The 16,238-nt window shown below is 36.6% G+C and overlaps 2 protein-coding genes across 3 annotated transcripts in view; one reads left to right on the forward strand and one right to left on the reverse strand.

Moving 5' to 3' along the window:
- ITGBL1 (integrin subunit beta like 1) overlaps window positions 1-16,238 on the forward strand; it is a 346,561-nt gene that overhangs the window by 105,122 nt on the left and 225,201 nt on the right. The window lies entirely within an intron of this gene.
- LOC110192691 (small ubiquitin-related modifier 2-like) lies at window positions 15,790-16,237 on the reverse strand. 2 transcript variants are annotated; one of them, XM_078147592.1, is made up of 2 exons: window positions 16,084-16,237; window positions 15,790-16,011 (listed from the first exon to the last, which is right to left on the reverse strand). In XM_078147592.1, the coding sequence occupies exons 1-2, from the start codon at window positions 16,235-16,237 to the stop codon at window positions 15,950-15,952; spliced, it is 216 nt and encodes a 71-aa protein (XP_078003718.1). In that variant the 3' UTR covers window positions 15,790-15,949. The 2 variants fall into 2 exon arrangements, with proteins under 2 accessions (XP_078003718.1, XP_078003717.1); XM_078147591.1 differs by having other exon boundaries at window positions 15,790-16,237.

Below are 16,238 nucleotides of genomic sequence, written 5' to 3' on the forward strand. Positions count from 1 at the left end.
TACATATATTTTTGAATGTAGCCAATGTGTGAATTTATTTTTTTTTCTAGTAGACTAGAAGGAAGGGGAGTAAAAATGTATGTTTGCTATTTGGGGGGGAAATATAATTTAAAATGTTATATAATGCTATTCCACGTGCTTTTATCTATCTTTTTTCTTTTGAAAGTCCAGTCATAAATCCCAGTCTTATGAATCTTAGTGATACATAAGAGATCAAATTTGCCTCCTTTCATTAGAATGTCTGGATAACACCATTTCTTGCCCATACTGCATACATTTGTGTATCTGAGACTGCAGATTATATTGTTGTTTTCTTCTTAGCTACTATTTGTCAGGGCAGTTAGGTGGCACAATGGATAGAGCAGTGGGCTTGGAATGAGGAAAACTCATCTTCATGAGTTCAAATCTGGCCTTCAGACACTTACTAGTTACGTGACCTGGGTGAGTCACTTAACCCTGTTTGCCTCAGTTCTCATCTGCAAAATGAGTTGGAGAAGGAAATGGCAAAGCATTGTAGTATCTTTGTCAAGGTCACAAGGGGTCAGACACAACTGAACAACAACAACCATTTGTCATGAATTATTCATGCTCTATTCTGTGTTTCTTCCTTCTATGCCATACCTGCTACATATTTGCTACTAGTTGATACCAAACTTGGCAGGGTAAATAGTAGGGAAGTTTGTTCTTTTCTCTGCCCACTTTAGTTTAAAGACCTCTGGATTAGATTTGAAATCCTCCAGGCATTTCCCTCCTCTCCCTCCTGGCCCCTGTTAGGTACATTCCATCCGTTACCAAAAGCCCATAATTTTTATATTTTAAACTGTCACCCAGAAATAGAAATCTCATTTTCAGACCTTTTCTTCTTAGGCCATTGTTCAACTGGCAAAACTTTTGCTCTCTCCTGAATCTTCTACTTTCAATTTTTAGTTGATGAAACCAGCACAAAAATGTTGACTTTTTTTCCTCCATTGGACTTAATCTTTAAATATTTTCTAGGTCCCTTCTGGTGGCATCTTTTCCCCTCTGAATCACTAGAAATAGATGGCGGTCATCAGTTCATTGGGAGATTCTTTGTCATGCCCTCAGAAACATTCCCCAAAGTATCAGTTGACCTGTCTGTTGTTCATGTCAGGTCAGAAAATCATTCAGGTGTTTAACAAACACTACTATTTTTTAATCCACTCACAATTAATGGTTGACCTTTAATTTAATTGTACTTGCAGATTTACATCATCATTTCTTGGAGTACAAAAATATACTTTTTTTTTCCCAGAGACCTTTTTTTATGGGAAGAGTTTAAATATTCTGAATGTGCAGTGGTCCATTTTCTTTTCCTGTTCTGTGGCACATTCTTATATTCCCTAACTATTTGACATGGGTAAAAATACCCTATGCCTCTTTACATCGTCTTTCTTTGTTTTCTCTTTAAGTGTGTTCATTCAAGGAAGCCTTCATTTTTCCCGATTACATGGGTATTAGAAGTGAGTTCTGCCAGCCTTTTTTACTTCCTCCTCTATAACAAACTCAAGTTGTTCTTTGATTATACACAGGCACTACATGGAACTAATAGAAACCTGAATATTTCACTCTTTCTTACAGATAACATTACAATATTTGTTGCTTTGCAGATATATGGCAGTTTCTTTTCTTCAGTCTAAAATTAACAATGATGGATTTGCTGAACATGTAGACTGAATAAAGGAACATCACAGAAAAATGATGAAACTGATGCAGTCCAAATGTATCTTAGTACTTGGGGAGAGGAATCTGCTAACTGTTTTTGGTCCTATTGGAGCCACTTGTGACATATTTGTGGTTCCTCGGTACAGGCACACAATATCTAATATTAATCATATCTAAGTATAGCATTTTCCTTGTTATTTTTAAAGAGCTATAGATTTACTGATTCAAAAATGCCCTAAAATGTTTGTATCCTTAAAGATGTATGTGGATAAGTTGGTTGATTTTTGTTTTTAATCTTGATTCATAAGCAGGATTGCTAGGAGGGAAATACTTTGTAAATATTGATCACTACATTTATGGGTTTTCATCCTCATCATAACTATTATTGTTTTGTATTGGACCTGTGATTTCTTTAACAAAGGAAATTCCCAGTATGGAAAATTATCTTACCAATGGTGTTTGATAATTGCTCTGTAACTTAAAGTATCATTATTATTTCCAAGTGAAAATGAGGAAATTTACATCCTAGGGCAGACAGGGTTTTCAACTAGAGCTGAAAATTCATTCTATGAAAAAAATCTGCATCTTTCAAATTGCCTTTCTTAAACTAGGTCCCTCAAGTGAATAAATGATTCCCTTAGAATTAATTAGGCACTTTTGGAAGTACATTAACTCTTTCAGATCACAGAGGGTACCATTTGGTAAATTACAGCTAATTATTTTCTATAACAGGCCACAAGGGGACCATTCAGTAAGAGTTAATAGTTCCCAAAGTCTCTGACTTGCTCTCTGAGGTGTCATTTATGCAGTGAGAGACTTCAGCAGGGTTACATATTTATTATCAGTAATGTGTCCAGAATGAATTTAATCATGCTCAGTAATATTATACGGATTTGAATTTTTTCCTTTCCCTCTCTATTTTTAATATTGCACCATTTCAAAATCAGATTCAGATAATCCAAGAGTCTCTTAGGAACTAAATTTTTCCCACCACAAAGGCACAAATAACAAGTATAGCCATTTAACCTCAGTGGACCTTAGGCTTTAATTTCAGCCCTTCCCACTTGATTCTTTTCCCTCCTCTCCCCTCCCCCTCAAAAAAAGAGTATTCTCTGTTAGTAGTTAAGAGATGGTTGGCTATAATTAGCTATGATTTTGGCCACCAGAGGGCTCCCTATTCCTTACATCTAATGGGAATGAGCCTTAGCTTCACAGGGAATCTAAAATGTTCAAATTCATAATGGGCACTTATCTCACATATAGGATCTCTTCCATTCACTGGTCAAGTCTTAGGTTAAAGTATGTTAAACTCATGTACAAAAGTAAAGTGTTCCTGCTTGTTCTGGGTAATAAAAAACAAGGATCAGTTCACCCCATTTCTCTTAACTTTGTACCCAGGGAAACTGAATCTGAATATATATCAACCAAGTTAAACTTTACTGGCTTCATTCAAATATAGCTCTCATTCATTAGTGACCAAGATGGAATTCCTTTAAAAAAGTGAGTGCTCTTCCGATCTCTGGTATCAATAAGTATTAATAATTTCAAAGTAAGATGAACAACATGAAACAAAGACAGAAAAAAATATAGCATAGGAGTCTACAAATATAGGCTTGAGTAGAAAGGAATCAAAGGAATTCTTTGAGGCTAACTTCCAGTCTGAGGAGCTACCAGGCGAAAGAAGTAGAGAGATCCTTCCACTATGGTCTTCTGCTTAAAACCATGGGATATGCTTAAAACAGTTCATAGTGGCTGACACAGCTTAGAATGAGAAGATTTTGATGTTGGAAGGGTCTTCAGAGATCTAGACCAATCCCTAAACTTTCCAGGTGCAGGGAGACTAGCTGAGGCTTTACGAATGAACTCTACAGACTGAGGCAGTCGATAATAACAATAGTAATAGTACTAATAAATAGTAAAGTTAGGATTCAAATCTGGATCTTTTGAGTCCAAATAAAGTTGTCTTGTATACCGTATCTCAAAGTTAACTGGAGAAAGATATCTTCCCTTTTAGTATCTTCAGCGGCTAGAATGAAATTCAGTAGACATTGTTATGCCCTATTGTGCCTTACCACATTCAGGTTCTTCCTTTTCACCCTCTTTAGTGGGACATTTTAACTTGTTTGTTCCTGACCTTAATTTCCTGAGTTCTTGGAATTTACTTTTACCTATTCTAGTCTGTCTGTACTCAAGAATCCAGGAAAAGATCACAGGAGCCCTTGACTGGGAATATACCTGTGTTGTAGGAAGAACATAGAATTCCAAACAGGGATACAGAAACCTGCTACAGCTCTGAGCAGAAACAAAGTGGAATAGGTAGAAGTCAATTTCAGGATCTCAAGAAATTGAAGTTAAGACGAAACAGGACCTGTCTAGCCCTTCTCTTAGGCTCCTCATTTTACAGTGTGAGAGGGCAAGAACATAGCTCTGGAACAAAGTTCCAAATCAGGGACTGAGGAAAAGAGATAAGAATAAATAGAAGAAATGAACCTGGAAAAATTGCACAGCTCCATTACAAATATAAGCAGAGATGTGGAGGAAAAAATGGTTTGACCATGATGATTACAAGAGTACTTGTTACAAATGGGAAAAAAAATGTAATGATAAGTGAACTGAAAAGCTTTGGAGTGAAGAAATTCAATGAGAATAAGTGGCTTAGAATAGAAAGCAGAAAACCTTACCAAAGTAGCAGACTCTTGAAAGTTAGAAACTATGCCATTAAAACATGAAAAGAAATATTAGAACAAAATCAAATTTGAGAAAAGAAATAGAAGAAAATGTAAGTTACCTACTACCAGAATAACTAGCCTTGAAAAAAGGTTGAGGAAAGAAGACTGAAAAATTATTAAGCTCCCTCAAAACCAGGAGAAAAAAAAGCCTGAATATTGTATTTCAAGAAATCATAAATGAAAATTTCCCTTAATAGGTCCTCAGAGTAAAGTGAAATTCAAAGGAATGTCATAGAACTTAGATAGAATCAAGAACTTATAGGTCGAAGGAAAATGCTGCAATAACGAGTCAAAGTACCATGGAACTACAGTCACAATCATGCAAGATATTATAGCTGACACTGTAAGGAAGAGAAAGGTCCTTGGGTCCATACCATATGAGAAAGAAAAAAGAACAGAGTCAGAAATGGCATAATTGTTTTCTTCTAGTATTTGAATGGCTGCCTTGTTGAAGAGGCATTAGACTTGTTCTATTTGACTGAAGAGGACAGAGCCAGGAGCAGAGTGGAAGCTGAAAAGAGGCTAATTAGGTTCAAAGTAAGGAAAAAAATAACTTTTTTTTAAACAATTAGAGCTGTCCAAAAGTGGTATGGGTTACTTTAAAACTGGTTTATCCCCCATTCTTAGAGGTTTTCATATTGAGGCTGGCTGGCTGGCTGGCTAGCCATTTGTCTAAGTATGTAACACTGGGAATTCCTTTTATATATGAGTTTGGTTAGAAGACTGACAAATTCCTTTCTAACTCTAAAATTCTGTATCTTTGTGCATCTTGGAATATAATATTTCACAAGACAAAAGAAAAAAGTTTCCAAATAAACTTGTCCAGCAAGACTAAATTTAAGTGCAGGAAAAAAAAAAGCTGTACCTTTAATGGAATGGAGGACTTTTTAAACACTTCTGGTGAAAAATATGCTTGCTGAATAGAAACTTTGAAACATGGAGGTCAAGAGAAACCTAGAAAAGTAAGTACATTTTAGGAGTTGGAAGGTGCTAAACAGTGATGAAACACAATTCTAATAGGGAGGTGAAAGACATGTCTCTTCTGATTCCTAATCACTTCAAGAGTCATAGGGGGAATTAAATAAGACAAAAAAGGGCCCAGCAATAGCTTTTTTTTTTCTGTTTTGAAGCTTTTAAGAGGGAAAAAAGGAATACATTATGTAAGAAATGAGGAAGAATAATTGGAATACATGAGGAGAAAAGCATACAAAAATGGAACAAGTGGTAGGGACCATGAGCATCACATGAACCTCACTTTTATTTGCACTGGACAAAGTAGGATTGAACACATATCAAGAGTTTACATTAAACTCAACAAAAAAGCATTATAATATATAAGAATAAATAGACCTTTCCTTAATAGGATAAATACTATTTATCTAAAATGAAGAACCAGCATTTTATGTAATAAATACTAAAACAGAAGGAGATAGGTTTGGATAATTGTATAGTTCAAACTAGCATCTCATCAAACAAAGATCTGTATGTCTTTGTTAAAAAGTTGAAGAGCATTGACAATGTGTATCGATAGAAAGAAATCAGCAGTCACATATGGAAGAGACGGGGGGGAGGGGAATCATAGAGTAAGGTTGAGGAGTAGGTAGAAGGAAATGCAATCCAAAACACTGTGAAGGGAACTATTTTGCCAAAAAAAAATGCAGAGTATATACATTCCTCTGAGACAAGAGAGGAGGAAAGGACAATGGATGAAGGAAATTTTTGAGGTATGGTGAAGGAAAATTAATAGAGTTCAAGTTAGATAGCCTCGGTCTTCTAGATAAAGTCATCTCAGAGTGAGTAGTTCAGGATAAATTTGGATACTTGAAAACAGAGGGAAAGAGCTATAACTTCGGGCATCAAAAAGTTATTTTTAAAAATAAATTAATCTTTTAGTTATTGGATATGAGGCCAATGTAACATTTATGGGATACCTCATGTTTTGCTTTTGGTTTTTTTTAGAACTATCTTTTTTTTTAAATGGGGACCAGTCTGTAACTGATGTTTTGCTACTTCACCTAAACCATCAAGCTGATCTGTGATATGCTTTTCTATCACCTAGCACTTATTGTCAATAATTGACAAGCTTATTTAACATCCTACCTTTTTGAATTACATATTTCTAGAATTCATTACTTATAATTTCTGCATTTAAATGTGTATCAAGGAGAATAACAACATGAAGGGACTGATTAACTCAATTGTACCACCCACACCTAGATAAAGTCTTTTTGACTACAAGACTGAAGCATGGTGTTTTAAGAGAAAATAAAGCAATGTGTTCTCCTTAAAACCATTACGTTCTTCTAGCCTGAAGAGCACTGTGCTTTTTTTAAAGAAAAAATTACAAATAATTGATGTTAGAATCACATGTAGTGTAACATTTAACATTTCAGAGGTATAAAAATTTAGCGTCATAGATATAGAAATGTCTCTTCAATGTCATTTTAAAAGATGATGATGGTGATGGTGATGGCCAGCATCATCATCAGGATCATCAATTTGAGCCTTACTATCATCTTTGGCCACAGTTTGTTAAGGTGCTTCAAAGAATGAAAAAGTATAAAAGAACAAGTTTGTTAAATATTTAGTATCTGCCAAGCACTAATCAACATAGAAAGTTGTAGGGGGAAGTTCTAAGTGGTAATTTGTAGGGGAAGTTCTAAGTGGTAATTTCATTAATGCTGGGAATTCCTGATTATAAAACTCTCTCTACCAAGACAAATCAGGAAGTATTCTGCAATTTATTATTGTGTTGCTGGGGTCATGCAAGCAATATGTCAGAGGTGGGACTTTAGAGCCAATTGTCTGTCTACCATACCATACAACTTCCACAGATGATCACATAATATCAAAATCTCTTTGTATGTATGACTCTGCTCAATTTGTCATGCCTTTGTTATCTTACATTTGGGAGTGTTTCACAATGTTAACTCAAAGAATTTTTTGAAAAAATCAAAATCCTCTTTTTTATCCCGAGGACCTGTATTCCCTCATGCCTTTTCTAATTCTGTATATAGTCACAGAGTGAAGAATTTAATTCAGCTATTACCCATGATTCCCTGGGATTTAGACTTGACAATGCTCATAAGACATTTACATTCCATTTCCACACAAAGAAATCTACAAAAATTGCCAGTACTAATCAACTTTGTTACAGTATTCTCCTTGTGTTGTAGTTATAAATATGAATAAGTAAGTGAAATTGCTTTCCTTAGAGATAGGTAAAGATTTTTATTCTAACAAAATTAAACATTATCATAGTCCTTCCTCTGTTTGGATTATGAGTCATCTCAAATGCTTTCTTGGGTAGAAGTGAAATGTTCTGTTCTGCAGTGACTTCATTTAGTAAGACCTTTCCTCATGGCCTCACGTTTGACTAAGCTTATATGAAATGAGAGATTGAACCAATTATTGGGTTATTACTTAATCAAACTGTCCAACAGAGGAGAAAGAATGGTTTTTGGTCAGACAGTGATATGAAGTTGGTTGGAGGATTCATTGGCTTGGATCATCAATGCTTATGACTTGGACCAGTACCATACATTGTCAATGAAGTAACTACATAATTGAATAAGAGGAGGAGAGTAGATAGTATTACCTTTTAAAAATTGCTTAGTGCTTTAATGTCCCTGAGCTTTTACATGAAATAAAGGTCCACCTTTTTAAAACCAATATTTTTCTGGTCACCCAGCATTGTGTAATGGATAAAGATCTGTCCTTGGAGTTAGGAAGACCTCAGTTCAAGCTTTGAATCTAACACATACTAATTGTGTTATGTAGGCAAGTCATTTAGCCTCTTGGAGGCCCAGAGAACACTCTAGCATTATAGGTGGCAGGATTTCTGCCATTCTGCATTGACAGAGAGAATTCCTTAAATGGGAGTTCAATACCTAATGAAATAATAGGCCTGGACCAAAAAATAAATATGACTACGAGTTTTGGAATACCTCATTGTCTGAAGAATAAATGTTGAGGGTCCCTCAAAGGGCAAGGGAGAGGTGTGTAATAGGTGTCAGTAGGCCTAAAGTAATGAAGCAGTGTAAAAGCTCTCAGGAGAGATACATAACTAGAAAATAAGGAGAGTTGGTCATGGGGTTAGAGAGAGATAACTGATGGTCAGCTGGTACATATCATTAATAATAATGCTAAGAAAACTAGAGGAGACATCCAGAATATTGGATCCATCTCCTGTGAAGGACCTATGAAAGAAGGACAAGAGCATCACAGAATGAGAGGGCAGGGGAGGACTGAAATATGCAGAATTGGCCTGAGCCAATTCTGATAAAAATCATGTCTCATTAAATGAGTCCAGAGAGCCAAAGAGAAAAATTTTTGGCTGTGTGTTAGTGCATTATCTGAATAATTGTCCTGATTATAGTTCATTCCATGTACTTAGTGTGAATTTCATAGAATTAACTTTTAGAAAAGCAATTTTCACAAATCTCAAGATTCCTGAGGTGGATATCCATTCAAATAGTTCTAAGGTGTAGAGTTTATTCAGAATCACATGTTACTTCTGGCTCTCATGTGGAAAGATTTCTGTGACTGGTATCCAGTGGTATAAAAAAAAGATAGATCCTAGGCTTATGATATGGTTACTATGGGGAATTCCCAGGTAAGGATAAATCCTCTCCCAATGCAAGTTGGCACTATCATTGTGATTTACAGTCTGAGTTGCCTAGAGCCCTAGGAAGTTAAGTAACTTATCCAGGGTAACAGCCAGTATGTATCAGGGAGAAGACATGAACTTAGACCTCCTTGGTTAAAGTCAGCTCTCTAGCCACTTTGCCATGGTGTCTCTCATTAATATGTGTGTGTGGTAGAGTAGTGATTGTAGTCACAAATAGGAAAATGAAGAGTAAGTAGCTAAGTAGAGATTCTGCCAACCTGGCTTTTCATGTTACTACTTGCTACTGTGGTATAGTACTTGATTCTACCTTTCATTTAAAGTAGGTGGAAAAAAAAAGCTATATTCCTATTACTCAAGTCAATGATTCAAGTCAACAAGCCTTTACTAAGTGCTTACTGTGTGCCAGGCACTGTGTTAAGCACCAAAGATACAAAGAAAGGCAAAAAAAGCCCAGTCCTACCATCAAGGAGCTCATAATCCAATGGGGGAGTAAATATATGAACAACTATATACAATCAAGATATGTTCAAGATAAATTGAAGATAATCTTAGTGAGAAGGCACTAGCGTTAAGGGGGATGAGGAAAAGATTTTTTGTAAAAGGTGAGGTTTTAGCTGAGACATGAATGAAGCCAGGGAAGCAAGGAGGAAGAACATTCCAGGCTTGCATGGAGAACTGCCATTGAAAATGGGAGATGAGTTAGCTTGTGAAAAGAACAAAATGGAAGCCATTGTCAATGGATCGCAAAGGAGTGTAAGGTCTAAGGAGACTGGAAAGGTAGGAAGGGGCCCGGTTATTAAGAGTTTTAATAGTCAGACCAAAGGTTTTATATTTGAACTTGGATGTAATAAGGAACCACTGGAATTTCTTGCATAAGGTATAACATGATCAGACTTGTGCTTTATAAGTGCAGATAGCTGAATGAAGGATGGACTAGAGTAGGGAAAGAATTGAGGCAGGGAGGCTAACCAGAAGGCTATTGTATAAGTCAGGCTTTGATGTGATGTGATGAGGACCTGCACCAGGGTAGTGGCAATGTCAGAGGAGAAAAAGAGACATATTAAGAAGATAAAACAGATTAGAAAACACAGAAAATATGAAAACAAAGTAGATATGGGCAGTATGAAAGAAAATATAGAGTCAAGGATGACACCTAGATTGTGATCCTTAGTGACTGGGAAGAATGTTGCTTGTCCTTCATTCTCAAAGAGGACCATGACATCAGGGAGGTGATGCCATGACATGCAAGTGAATTGGATTTAAGTGAGGGAGTGCTGTGCAAAGACACCAGCCTCACTTTCTCTTCCAGAGCCATCTGGGTCCAGTGGCCAGATATAGATCAGGACAACTGGAGATGGTCCCAGATTCTGGGGAAGACAAGCTAAGGTCTTTAGCAGGTCATGGTTTGGCTGAGGCAAAGCTTATTTAGTGATTAAGGCTAGGTAAAAAAAAAAAAAAAAGAGGCAAAAAATGGCCTCTTTAACCTAATTCAGGAAAAGAAATCAAACTTGGAGGGGTTTCTGGCCAAATCAGAAACAATTTCTATTTACATTCACTCTGAGTTAATCAGGGTCCAAACAATGACCAAGTGGGGTTTGGCCTGGAATCCATTGTTGGCCAGTCACTGAGAATCACAGTGATTTGGGTTTAAGGCATGGTCCTTAGAAAAGAAATCTAGCCTGTAAACCCCAAGATATCTTGAGAGGTTTCAGAAGGGAAAGGAAGAAGGAAGGAAGGAAGGAAGGAAGGAAGGAAGGAAGGAAGGAAGGAAGGAAGGAAGGAAGGAAGGAAGGAAGAAAGGAAGGAAGGAAAGAAGGGAGAAAAAAATGCTATTTTGCCCAACTGGCTAGTTCCAGTGAGATCCCTAGTGGGGCAGCTGCTACTACTCACAGGGTTGTTGTTTATCTTTTGTTCTTGAAGACGACCATGACATCTGGGAGGTGATGCCATGACATGCAAGTGAATTGAATTTGAGTGAGGGAAGTCTGTGCAGTCACCAGCCTCACTTTGTCCTCTGGAGCCATCTGGGTCCAGTCGTCAGACACACATCAGTTCAACTGGAGATAGCACTCTGATTGAGAAGATAGAGGTGCCCTAAAAAGTAAATGTGAAATAGGAAAAGGGAAAGTTTGGGGTGGGGGATAATAAGTTCAGTTTTGGACAAACTGAATTTAAGACATCTTTGGGATATCCAGTTAGAGATGTCCACAGATGCACTCGTTCAAAGGAGAATGGTATTACACAGCTCTTATATCTGGGGCACTTATCCATTATTAAAACCTCCAGTCTCAATCAGAAACAAATTTTCTTTCTCAGCCTCTCAATCCATATTAAATGGTCTTTTTCTATCTAATATTTGGTGTAACCTCTAGTCTTAAAAATAAAAAAAAAAACCCAAAACACCAGACAAAACATGTTAGAAGTGAATTAAATCCTAATGAGCCAAGACATTGTGCTATCACATCCAAGAAATCTTTAAAGTGGCAGATGGATCATGAATTCAAATCTTGAATCAGATGTTTATGGTGTGGATATAGGCTAGTCTTAATTTCAAATGTGTTTCCCCAAGCATATATTACTGTTGAAGCCTCAGAATATACTAATAATTTCCTAAAGCATTTTTATTTTAAATTTTATTTTATTGATATATTTGGTTTCTATATCAACTTCCCCTTCAATTCATGCTATATTGACCCTCTTCCTTTCACAATTACCTTCTATAAAAAGAATAAAAAAGAAAAAAAAGCTAAGCGAAAGTAACCAATATATCAGCCAAATCCAACATTATATGTAAGGTTCCACACCCATTATATGTAAGATTCCACCTCTACAAAGAAGGGAAGGAGGTACAGTTTCCTATTTCTTCTTGTTCATCATTATTTTATAGCATTCTAAGTAAGTCTCAAAGTATTTCAGTTGCTAAAATCATTTGAAAAAAAAATTTTTTTTGATGAGGCAATCAGGATTAAGTGACTTGCCCAGGGTCACACAACTAGTAAGTATCATATATCTGAGGTCACATTTGAACTCAGGTCCTCCTGACTCCAAGGTTGGAGCTCTATCTACTGTGCCACCTAGCTGCCCCTATTTGAAAAAAAAAATTAATATGGTTAAGTACCCCAGAAAAATAGCCCAAACTGCATTAAAGAACATCTGTCAGTAAGAGAAATATGATTTGCATATACAGTCTTCATAAGAACAATTGGATTGTTTTATTCTCCTCTCTCCCAGCTGTCCATGTCTGAACAAATTCCTAGTAAACTGTATTAATTTTATTAACTTCTACTCACAAACCTTTACTGTTCTAACTTTCTAATTATAAAAATTATAAACTTCTTATCCTGATCTTCATGACCATCTTTAATCTAGTTCTGTTCTTATCTTCTAGTCTAATTTCATGTTGCTCTTCTTTAATGGTGAATCTGTCAATTAATGAACAAACATCCTTTAAGCACTTATAGTATGCCAGGCACTATGCTAAGTTTTGAGGATACAAAGAAGAGCAAACACATGGACTCTGTTCTCTAGGAGCTCACATAATAATGAGGTACACAAAATGTCCAGAGCTATGTATGTGCAAGATATAATCCAAGTGAAGGGAATGTAATCAGTGGGAAGGTACAGGGTGATGGGAAGGGGAGGGGAAAATGTGGAGGGATGACTAGGAAAGGCATCCTGCAGAAGGTAAGTTTTGAGATGAGTCTTGAAGGAATCCAGGGAAAACAATAGAAGGAGGTGAGGGAAAGAATTCTAGGCCTGGAGATAGCCAGTCAAAAGGCAGAGTAGGGAGATAGAGTGTTCTATGTAAGAAATATCAAGAAAGGTAGTGTAACAAAAATGGTAGAATGTGGAGGGGAATAAAGTATAAGAAGACTTAGAAGGGGATGGCAGGGAAATTAAGGGGGGCTTCAAAAAACAAAAAATAATTGTATATTTCTGCTTGCAGTTGAGAGAGATGCTGAAGTTTATTGAGTAAGGTGTGACATGATGAGAACTGCACTCAGGAAAATCAGTTTGTTATTTAAATAGAAGATAGATTGGAGTGGAGAGACTGTTGGAACAGGGGGATCAGTTACATGGCTATTACAATATATTCGAGACGTTGAAGTGATTTGAGCCTGTATCAGGATGGTAGCTAAGTAAAAGGAGAGATGTTTAAAAGATATATTGTGGAAATACTAATGACTAGCTATTCTCAGCAATCCAATGATCCAAGACAATCCCAAAGGACTAATGATGAAGCATACAATCTGCCTCCAGAGAAAGAACTGATACTGTCTGAATATAGACTTAAGCATGCTATTTTTCACTTACTTTCTTTCATTCTTCTTTTGTTTGAGTCTTCTTGCACAAAGTGACTAATATGGAAATGTTTTATGTGATTGCACATGTATAAACTATATTGGATAGTTTATTATCTCAGAGAGGAGGAAAGGGAGGGAGAGAGAGAGAGAGAATTTGGAATTCTACTTTAAAAAACATGTTAAAAATGTCAACATGCATTTGGGGAAAATAAAATATTAAATTTGTGTGCATATACATATATGAAATGTTAATGACAAGATGTGGCAACAGATTGGATATATGGAGGGAGTATAAAAGAGGAGTTGAGGGTGATACTGAGGTTGCAAGGCTGGGTGACAATCATGGGAAAGTTAGGAAGAAGGGACAGTATGGGAAGAAAAAATGACTTTTTAGTGTTGGACATGAATTTGAGGTGTCTACCAAACATCCAGTTAAAGATATCCAATAGATTGTGATTTGAGAGTAAAGTTCAAGAGAGAAGTTAATGCTAAGATATATTGATCTTGGAATTATCTGTATAATTGAATTCATAGGTGATGTTGAGATCACCAAGTGAAATGGTATACAGGGAGAAGGTAAAAGGGCCTAGAAAAGATCCTTGGGCAGATACTTGAAATTAATGGGCACGATCTAAATGAAAACCCAGAGGAATTGACTTAAAAGAATAGTTCAGACAGCATAAAGAGAACCAGGAAAGAGCACTGTCACCAAAACTTAGAGAGGAAGGAGTATCCAAGAGGAAAGGATGTGTGTGTGTGTGTGTGTGGGGGGGGTGTTAGTAAAGAAAGAGTGGGGAAAGAGAACAATTTCAATTAAATGGTGAGGACTAGTGCTAGATTAAAGAGGATTTAGAATAAAGTGAAAGGAGAGGAATTTAAGGCACCAAGTATAGCTAACTTTCTGAAGGTGGTTAGCTTATATGTATGTGTATATATATGGAGGGAGGGAGAGAGAGAGAGAGAGAGAGAGAGAGAGAGAGAGAGAGAGAGAGAGCGAGCTATAGATATATCAATGATATTTTTTTCTTTTTAGTGTGTGAGAAAACACAAGCGTGCTTGAAGGCAATAAGGAAAGTACCGCTAGATGCAAATAGATTGAACATTAATGAAAGAATGGAGGATCGAAGGGCAATTTTTTAGACAAGATGGGATGGGATTATGGTTGCATATTGAAGTGTTGGCCTTAGACAAGGAGAAGGGCCACTTCTTCATAAAAGACAGTAATGAAGGAGGAGATAATAGAAGATGTTTGAGTCATGAGGAAGATGGAAGATGAGGAATATGGAAAAAAGAAGTTTTGTCCAATGGCTACAATTTTTCAGTGAACTATGAGGCAAGGTCCCCATTTGAGGAGTGGAGACGCTTGAGGAGAAATGAGGTTTAGAATTGCCACTGCTATGAATGTGAGAGCAAATTGATTTGGTAGGTATAAAAGGATTGCATTGAGCACCCAGTTGAGATTATGTAACACACATTTGTAGTGGACCCACTCCACGTAATTTTGTGAATTTCTGCCGCTCTATTCAACAGCATAGAATAGGAATAAGGGTAGCAGATAGTGGGAGTAATATAGTATTAGGTTTGGCAAGGCATCTTGGCAGTAGTACAAGGGCCCTAGAGATTCAACTATAGAGGTTAGTGTGAAGTTGAACTTACTCACCAAGCAGTTGAAATAAAGAAGAGAGGCAAATACAGCCAATTTAGAGGGGATAGCTTGGGAAAGAACTGAGAGGCAGAAGGATTGCAGGTGATGGTGAGGATGAAGAACAGGGTTAGGATAGGGCAGTGGCAGAGATGAAATGATAAAATGTTAGTATCAGATAAAGGAATGTTGGAGTTCATGAACGTGGAAGAGGAACCTTTGGGAGTGATGGCAAGATGAAAGGTATGACCATTTATGGCTTCACCAAATGGGGTCTGCTCTTTGCCCCTTGTTCTCCTATTGTTCTCTCCTATTTCTGTGCTTTTGGTCCATCTCTCTCTACCCATATCTGTTTTTTTTTAAACAAGAAGTTTATTTAAACAACAAGATGTTTGACTTGAAGAGAAAACTATCTAGGATCAATTTTTTTTTATAGTGATTTGTCCCTACTGAGAGACAGAGATTGCCCTACATATAACAGTTACGTACAAAAAAAGTTATAAAATTGTCCTTGGTTTTACAATGATAAAAGAAAAACATTGAAATTATCCAATTAAACAAGGTATGCAAGGATTTTTTGTGGTTTTTTTTTGTTATTTTTTCTAAACAGTGAGAGCAAAATAACTTACTGGCATATAAAGATAAAAGTTGAATGAGCATGCCACTAATGGAGAAAAGGGATATTTTCACAGAACCAGTTTGTTTTTTCCCCTCCCCATCTCCATTTGATGTTGATCATAACATACCATTGGCCATTTAGTTAAAAAAAATAGGTGTTATGCCTGTGCACATACACCAATTACTTTATGTACAATAAAGGAATGGGGGAAGGGAATCAAAGAAGAGAGAAAACTATACTGCAGTAGTCAGGATGTGGATGAACCAAATCTTGGTTTTCTAATTGTGAATGCATTGTTTTCCTTGGGAGCACAGTTCTGGAGTAGAGTTGCATGTTCTCTTTTTAGGAAGCACCTCCTGTCTGCTGCTGGAATACATCAATTGTATCTTCATCTTCCATTTTGAAGTGTGCAGATGTGTCTGTTTCTTTGATTGGTTGCCCACCAAATCGGAATCCAATCTGCCTCATTGACAAGCCCTGTTGTTCACAATAGGCTTTCATTAGTTTACTAGGTAGTGTGTGCCTCATAATCTTAAATTGAATCACTGAACCATCTTGCCCTGCCACCTTCAAATTAATGTGGTCGTTGTTTTCAGTCTTGACGCCTTCCTTGGGCTTTTCGTTGGCCATG

Source organism: Phascolarctos cinereus, unplaced genomic scaffold (genome assembly GCF_003287225.1).
Source record: "Phascolarctos cinereus isolate Bilbo 61053 unplaced genomic scaffold, phaCin_HiC Scaffold_7;HRSCAF=346, whole genome shotgun sequence".
In the NCBI taxonomy this organism is placed as follows: Eukaryota; Metazoa; Chordata; class Mammalia; order Diprotodontia; family Phascolarctidae; genus Phascolarctos; species Phascolarctos cinereus.